Here is a 9,157-nt window from a genome sequence, read left to right on the forward strand (position 1 = left end):
TTATGACACGCTACTAAGAAATCTAATTAGTTTTCTTAAAAATAATTATGATTACATCAATTTTAATAAAAAAAATTCAACTTATTCTTTATTAAAACTTAGTATATCATGAATAATAAAAAGTCATTAAAATTTGAAACTAACAACTCAATTAAATGAAAAATATTTTAAAAATAGTAACATTAAATAAAGTAAAATTAACTAAAAATTTATTATATTTGAGACCTAGAAAAAAAAAACATATTTTTTTCATATTTAAGACCAAAGAAAATATATATCTTATGTTGACATTATCTCCATATAATGTAAAATTAGATTTTTTTCTATTATATTCACTCAAGATCAACACTTAAATTATGTGTGGATAATATGATGAGTCATTTACTGAATCTAAAATAATTTATAATATTATCTTAAATTTCTTCATAAAATCATTAGCTTAAATTAAATTATCCAATAAATATATAAGTTATATTTTATGAGTTATATTTTATGAGCTGAGACAAATGATATGACACTTTTTAATATCTCCCCTCCAAAAGAATAGGTGAGCAGACTAAATTAGACGTTTTATCAAAATAGATTATAACCTACTAAAAAATAAATAAATATATAATAAATTAAAAATTAGACCAAAATTATTTTCTAAGATAAATGAAACAAATTTATCTATTTTGAAATTGAGAAAAATTACGAATTTGAAAAAATAACCTGAAAAAATTTGTAAATAAGTCTTACTTTTTAAATAATAATTATTATTTTACTTTATTATATTCTAAAATGTGCCGTACCTATGTAAAATCAAATCCCTAATTATTAGTATATCCTTGTACTTCCAAGGGGAACTCATCTGATTATGTTTGTTGGCTGGCAAGCGGATTTCCGTGATTGGAAAAGAAGAGAATGGGAAAACACTATTTGGTGCAAACTGTGTTTTTTTAAAGTAAAAACGAAACCCTCACTGTTTCGCTTCGTTGCGTTTTGCAATTTCAGTGCGGAATGGCGCGCGAACAACACACGCCGACACGTCCATGGATCCAGGATGCAGTGCCTTTGTTAGTGGTTCTTCTAATAGCAGCTCATGTCCTCGCCATGGTGACTTTTTTCTCAATTTCAAACAACAAAAATCCCCTTATCTCTATCTCTAATCACTCTATGTTCATTCGATTCACTGCAGATATATTGGATTTATAGACTAGCCATCCAGAAACAGGTGCAGCATAGGACGAAGGCTCATTGAATAAGAAGAAGGTTCGTGATTGGCGAACCCTAATTTACTTCCTACGAAATACAATGTCCTCAATCTTGGTTTTATAGGCGCTGTTCGATAATCATTGACATTTTGAATTAGTGGAAATGGACTAAATTCATACCGCAGCATCTTAGTGTTAATTTACACTTGTTTATATTGTTGCCATTTTAATTTATGGTGCCTTTTAGTTGTAGAGCATGCTTTTTAGCACATTTATTCTAAAATTTTCCTCGCACGCTTCCTGTGTGATGTATTATACCTCTGCCTTCTGATTTCTCATAAACAACTAAATTAATAAAAACTAGTATTTAAGTTTAGTCTTGAAGAAGATTTGTTTGGATACTTTTTTTTTTAAGTTTGCATGAATGTGTGTATTGTATTCAAGTAATTATCTGGTTCCTGAATCAGCCGCTGGTTGTATTGTTTTTTCGATACAAAGCTTGCGTGATAGAATGGGAGTTCCCAGACTATAGGCAGGGTATAGTTATACTATTACTCGATTAGATGATATGAACAAGTTTGAAATGGGATTCAATGTTGTTTACAAGAGTTGCAACTATAGTTCAGTGTGACTCAAGTATGTTTTAGGCCTTTTGGGTATGCAAAACATTTCTCTGATAAAAGAGGAAAAAATTATTGGAGAGATTAACGAAAGAGTGAGTACATTTGTTGAGGATGGGCATTATCGATCTTTCTCTTGTCAAAGTACTGAAGGTTCCTTATTTGCTTTATTCCCTGCAATTTGTGTGCACCCTGAACTTTAAGCATGCGATTTTTGCAAGTGTTTCAATTCCAGTACCGTTAGAGGTTGTACGCCTATATGTGTGATTCCAAAGTAATGGTTTCTATTTTGATTTGATCTGGTCTGTCTCAAGTGACTGAAGTGAGGATGAGCACTTTAGTTCCATAGAGTGCACTATTTTTCAATGTTCTCAACTGAACCGGTTTTAATAAAAAATAACAATATTTTAATATAATATCTTAGTAATATTGAAAAAAATAGCATAATATGCATAAATTGATAATAATAAAAAGTAAACTTTAAAAGTGTTATAAGTTATAATATTTAAAAAAAAAAAAACAAAACAATGTCATTTTGATTTTTTTAAAAAGGTTGTAAGCGAAATCAATTAACTCATCATGTTTCATCGTTTTCAATCGATTCAACAATTTTAAATTGGTTTAAGAATGTGCTGATTTTTAAGAAGTGTTTGATTGGATACATGATTGATTTCTGATTCCCTGATTTTTAAGAAGTGTTTGATTGGATACATGATTGGTTTTCGATTCACTCCACATGGTTTTCAAAACAGTGCTATTTTTGAAGTGAGGCACTAGCACCAGCAGTTTATTTAAATAAAAAAAATTCTAAAGTGCACATCTTCACTTTAGAGGAACCAAAATCCTCAAAGGAAGTAATCAACGTTGAACACGGTCAAGCTGCAACTTAGCTGAGGATTTATTAGAGAAATGTATCCTCAAAATAACTAGGCGATTAACTTGCCCTCAATCTACAGTAAAGCGTTTAAATTTTTCAAGGAAAGGAACCTACTTTTGAAAGGAAGACAAAATCAAAACGCAACTAGTTCTAGTAAAAGGACCTGTTATTGGATTTGTTATTGCCCAACATCAACATGCACAGGTTGCATATCTTCTCCCTTTCAGTCCCAGTTATCGCCTGAAGATTCGCTTTGAATTATTGTGTATAACCAATAACAAATGACTAAAAATTATTAAGCTGTACAAGATTATCACGCTATCACTTAAAACCAAGATTAACGATAAATATAAAAAAGTAAGAGTTTGGAAATGTTAAATAATAAAATAAAAAATTATATTTGTAGATAATAAATTTATATATATATATATATAAACATATTTAAGTCTTAAAAAATACTTCTTTTATTTCTATTTATAAGACTCAAATACTTAATTCATTAATATTAAGAAAAATAATTAATTTAACTTATATTAATAAATTTGTTTTTATATTTATATATATTTTTAAAACAATAATTGTTATTAATATTTTTTTCTTCTAATTGTTTGTGTGTCAATACAATATTTATCTTATTTTAATTAGAAATATTTTTTATTTAAAAATAATTAATGTAAAGAATATTATAAAAAAAAAGAAAAATATTATTTTAAATTTAAATGTTAAAAATAAAAATGAAGGGAGCAGAGTAAATATAAGTTATGATGAATGATGTTGCATGAAAAAGAAACAAAAAGAAGCATGGACAAATAAAGTTTCCGAAATGACGTGATGCTTAGCTGGTTGGTTTGTCCATGGAAGATGGGATGGGGGAGTCAGGGGTGGATGGCGGTGCGAATGAAGTGCCAATGAGTGTCACGTGGTCTGATCAACGGTTGGGCTTATGTACTCTCGTCCTTTCTCTTCATACCTGTCGCTATCTTAGTCATTCACACACACAATCAAAACCCTCCCATACAATTTAAATTACTTTGTTATCCATGGACTTGTCATCAAACTATGGCAACAACCCCACGCCAAAACAAGGGATATCAAAAATTTAATTAAGAGAATTTTTTTTTTCTCCCTTTATTCTCCTTTCATTTCCTCCTAAAAATTGAATCAAATAACAAAAGTGAAAAAAAAATCTCTTTCCTCTTTTTCATTTTCCTCCAACTAAACATTGTGTAAAAGACTATTATTCCATCCATACCTTTTTATTGTCGAATTTTTAGATTTTTTTAAAGAATAAAATAACAAACTCTACAACTACTTTGTTAGGATCAGTTTTTTCCTTGTATTTTTTAGTTTTTACGTATAAACTTTTAAAAATAAATAAAAAGGAAGGGAGTTAGTATTTTAAAATGGAAGGAGTGATTTTTTTACAAAATACACTGTAACAAACTGACCTATGCTGTAATGAATGCCCCAATTAACTAAGATATCATAAAGCTTTTATTATTAAGTTATTATTAAAGGCACAAAGTCAAATTTATTTGTGTAAAAAAAGTCAAACTTATCAAAGATCAAAGTTTTTTTAGGTTGAACTTGTTAGTTTGATGAGTATTTTTATTTTTTATTTTATTTTACGAAGAGGATCTAATTTAATTAATTGAATAATATATTGAATATTATAAATATCTTAATAGTGTATTTAATTCCTATGGATAATATATATATATATATATATAATTTTTTAGCAAATTATATTAAATAAACATTAAAATATTTATATTTTAGCCACATTTCAAAATATTAATATATTTTTCACTAAGTGGAGATACAATGACAAGTAAGAAAATTTCAATTAATCATTCAATTGTAATGTCATTAATTAACTATTGGAATTTGGAAAAAAATCAAATTTATAACTTAAATGTATAAAAAAATGTCTTGCTGATAAAAAAATGGTATCAAAACAATTATTATAGAGAAAAAAGAAGAAGCAATACTGAATTGCTGAATGTTAGTAAAATATATGCATGAACAATCTCAAAATCGCTACATGTGGCTTTTCGCATTTCACCCGTCGATACCGTTGACTTCCACGACTGAAAGAACCGATGAACCTGGTGCATGAATGAGAATCGAACTGCTCTATCGTTGGTTAAGTTACAGTAGCTTGGAACAAGTGTTTTTTTTTTATAAAAAAATAGTTATTTTTATTCTGAGTAAAGCATTGACAAATTCAAATGTTAAATTGTAAAGGTGAAAAAATGTAACAAATTTATCTATTTGTTACTTCAACTTCAATTCATTGCCGTTGATAAAAAAGTCTATATGACATATATACAGATAAATTTGTCGGCACTCTATACGTGAATTAAAAATGATTATTTATATAAAATATAATTTAATCTTTATTTTCTTTCTTTTTTAATCAAACATAACATTACACTAAATACTTTGAAAGATAAGAAAATTTCCATGACACAAATGCGACAATGATGATTTGGAAATTTTATGCAAAACTAGTCATGCATGTGGACATTCAAGTGTCAAAAATTTTTTTGGTCATGTGATGTTAGGGCTCATAATTCATTTTCTCTATTTTAGTCAACCCAGTATTTCCAAAATAGGTTCTTTTATCAATTTGTGCATTCATCCAAGTCTATTTTGGGTGTTCGGAAAAACTTTCACAGCATCAAATTAATAATGTTTTGTGGAGTAATATTTTTTTAGGGAAATAATGGAGTAATTTTTTTAGAAAGGACGTCAAGTGGATTATAACTTCAATAACCTGATGAGTGATTTAATTAAAAATGTTTGATAAAATTAATTTATAATTGATTCATAATTATGTGTAGGATTTAGTTAATAAAATGGAGAATTTTGTTTTTTATAAATCAAATTGATAGAATAAAAATCATGCAAATATTCAAATTAGGTCATATAATTTTAGAAAAAAATATAGAATAATTTACCAAATAATTTCAAAGTTTATATGATTAAAAGAAATTAACCTTGAGAAATAATATAGTGATATAATTGATGAGTTAATTGTGATATGTGTCGTGTTTATATAAAAGCATAAAAGTAGATAGAGTTTCCTTAGACAACAAACAAAAAGATAAGAAAATTTTTAAATTAAAATAAAAGAGTAACATGAAATTTCAAATAAAATAATAAATATAAAATTGAAAAAAAGAAAAAAAGTTATAACTTACAAGCTAATTTATTTTTCCCAAGTAATTTATGAAAAATAAGTTAATAAAATATGTTTGTGTACCAGATAAGTTTATTTTAATAAAAGAAGCTTATAAGCTAATGAAACGAATTTATAAAGTCCTCTAAGGCTTTACCAAACATATCATTAATTAGATTTGTTAAAAAAATCCAAAACCATAAAAAAAGGAATTTGTACTTTTATTGTTTTCCTAAAAAAATTGATCATCACAGAAAGGAAATATTGAGATTTATGGATAGAAATTAAATTAAAGATTTTTTCTTTAAAATTCTAAATATTGAAATTTCATTATGAATATATAATACATGTTGCATACTCTCATAGAAAGTAAAACGAATGCATAAATAATTAATAATATTAAAACTCTTCTAAAAATATTAATACATGTCACACACTCTCATAATAATTAATAATATTAATACATGTCACACACTCTCATAATAATTAACAATATTAATATCATTATCATGTTGAAATAATTAATTATTTTGATTATAATTATTTTATTTATGTTTAGTACTAGTCAAAATTCAAAACATCAACGGAACACAAATATCTTTAATGAAAAATGAAAAAATATTAAAATAACTTTTTTTAAACTAAATATATCAAAATAACATAAAAAATCAAAATATTTTTTTAAAACTTAATGTATTAAAATTAAAAAATACTAAAACATAATGACAAAATGTAAAGTGACATTTAATCTATGTAAAACATATATTGAAAATCACTCAATATATACCAAAAAATGAAAATCCACTTTGATCAAGTAAATACATCCAAGGAATGTAATTTTTTTTGGATAAAATTGTAATTTTGGTCTCTCAATTTAGGATTAAGGGATCAAAATTACGTGATTGGATAAAATAAGAGTGTAAAATTTATAAATAATTGTAAAGGAAGACCAAAATTAAAATTGGAGACAAAATGGGGATAAAAAATACAATTTTATCAAAAATTTTATAGAAGAAATAAGAAGAAGAAGGAAACAAGTCCTTCTTTTCAGGTTTAGGATTTTAAATCTAACAATTAAGAATCTATTAACAGGAAATCTTTAATAAAAATATTTAAGAATAATATATTTTAAAATAAAAATATGGCAAGAATATTATATTTATGATAATTTTGATTGTGCATGATATGAATTTCTTTTCAGAAGTTGAAAACGTCACTTATATAAAGAGTGGTGAATGATATAGTCTGATGGATATCAACGTGTGAGGGGGAGAGAGAGAGAGAGTAAAAAGGAAAAAAGCATCGCGTTTGGTCCGTGTGGTCTTTCTGGTAGATTCGACGAAACGCGAGGCTATTTCGGTATTTCCCAATTTCCTATCTCCTTAATCCTCAAACACCAAACAACAAACAAATGGAGCAAGCAACACTAGCATTGTGTTCTGCTCACTGAAACTAAAACCAAAATCACAATCCCCAAAGCAAAAACCCAAATCCCAAATGAGATTATGACAACAACACATGAGCGCGTGCATCCAATCCCAAACCTAGCTATGTCTCCCACCACTTCCTCCTCCACCGCCCACTGGACCTCCGACGCCATACACGGCGGATCCCTCCGCCGCGTCGACCTCGACTCCGGCACCAACGGCTGGGCCTCTCCTCCCGGCGACCTTTTCCTCCTCCGCTCTTCCAATTACTTCACAAAACGCCAAAAATCCCCCGCCGGCGACTACCTCCTCTCCCCGGCCGGCATGGACTGGCTGAAATCCCAATCCAAGCTCGAGAACGTGCTCTCCCGGGCCGACAACCGCGTGGGCCAGGCCCTTCGCCAGGCCCAAGCACAAGGAAAATCCCTGAAAAGCTTCATCTTCGCAGTCAACCTCCAAGTCCCTGGAAAAGAACACCACAGCGCGGTCTTCTACTTTTCAACCGACGAACCCATCCCCTCCGGTTCGCTCCTCTCCCGGTTCATCGAGGGCGACGACGCCTTTCGGAACCAGCGGTTCAAGCTCGTGAACCGGATCGTGAAGGGTCCATGGATAGTTAAAAAAGCGGTGGGGAATTACAGCGCGTGCTTATTGGGGAAGGCGCTGACGTGTAACTATCACAGGGGAAGGAACTACTTCGAGATTGACGTGGACATTGGGAGCAGCGCCATCGCCAACGCTATCCTGCGCCTCGCGCTGGGCTATGTCACCAGCGTCACCATCGATATGGGGTTTCTTGTGGAGGCGCAAGACGAGGAGGAGCTGCCGGAGAGGCTCGTCGGAGCGGTTAGGGTTTGCCAGATGGAGATGTCCGCCGCCACAGTCGTCGATGCACCCAACGCGCCGCGCGGTAACAAGGTCAATCACCTTAGTGGTAACGACGAGTAACAAATTAAAATAACAATGTATTTTTTTGTTGTTTTTTTATTATATAAAAATTAGTATTTATATTATTTAATTTGATTTCACCAACTGCTTGGTCCTCGTTCTGGGTGTAATTGTAGGCTCTTTTTCCGGGGTATAATAAATATTCACCTCAAATTAGTATGTTTATGTGTTTAGTTTTTCTTAACCAATGCATAACGGCGAAAAAGGTTGTTGCATTGTGATTGTGCACGTTGGTGTTTATGGCATTTATTTTAGAGGGATAGGTTTGGTCGGTGAATCTTTTGGGTTGGATGTGAATGGAGCCGCACATGGTCTGGAAAAGTTGCATTAAAGGGCAACACTTTCTTGCTTGCTTGCAAGACTTGAAATCAAAACCGCAATGCATGTTGTTGGACATTCTCTAGTTGACAAATTGCTGGCAAGATACACTCTTTTTTAATACATTTTTGTTTTATTGGTTAAGGTTTAGGATAAATAAGTGTGAGACTCTTATAAAAATTGCTCTCAAAACAAGAAAATTTCAAATTAAGTTTTTGAATGTGTAAAAAAGAAGATAAATTAGTTTTAGAAATAATTTAATATAAAATTGATTCCTAAATTTTATAATTTAATGTTAAATTAATTTTTAAAAAATATAATTTATTATCAAATTATTTCTTAACATTATAACTTAATAATAACTTGATCTTAAAAATTTATTGATAAAATTAATTTGTCATATTTTTTCATATTTAAAGACTAAATTTAGGTTTTTTATTTTTTAGGAACCAATTTATCATCACTTCATATTTTTAAAACAAATTTCATTATTTATTCTAAATTATGTTAAAAATTACTACTAGTAATATTTTGTGAGACTAGTACACTATCTTATTGATGGACCAAAAAAAGATTAATATCTTACATAA

General features: G+C 29.5%; 1 protein-coding gene and 1 long non-coding RNA gene across 2 annotated transcripts; both read left to right on the forward strand.

The window, feature by feature from the left end:
- Window positions 1-832: 832 nt before the first annotated feature.
- Window positions 833-1,577, forward strand: LOC114414899. Its single transcript, XR_003667285.1, has 2 exons — window positions 833-1,095; window positions 1,178-1,577. It is a non-coding gene; the product is annotated as an uncharacterized LOC114414899 (long non-coding RNA).
- Window positions 1,578-7,137: 5,560 nt separating this feature from the next.
- On the forward strand, window positions 7,138-8,643 carry LOC114414900 (protein ENHANCED DISEASE RESISTANCE 2-like). The gene has a single exon (XM_028379347.1). It carries the CDS (start codon window positions 7,380-7,382, stop codon window positions 8,247-8,249), a length of 870 nt encoding a protein of 289 aa, XP_028235148.1. The 5' UTR covers window positions 7,138-7,379; the 3' UTR covers window positions 8,250-8,643.
- Window positions 8,644-9,157: the final 514 nt, after the last annotated feature.

Source organism: Glycine soja, chromosome 6, assembly GCF_004193775.1.
Source record: "Glycine soja cultivar W05 chromosome 6, ASM419377v2, whole genome shotgun sequence".
NCBI lineage: Eukaryota > Viridiplantae > Streptophyta > Magnoliopsida > Fabales > Fabaceae > Glycine > Glycine soja.

Bases quoted from the DNA above. Each gene is read 5' to 3' on its own strand.
- LOC114414900 (XM_028379347.1), top strand. From the start codon at position 7,380: ATGACAACAACACATGAGCGCGTGCATCCAATCCCAAACCTAGCTATG.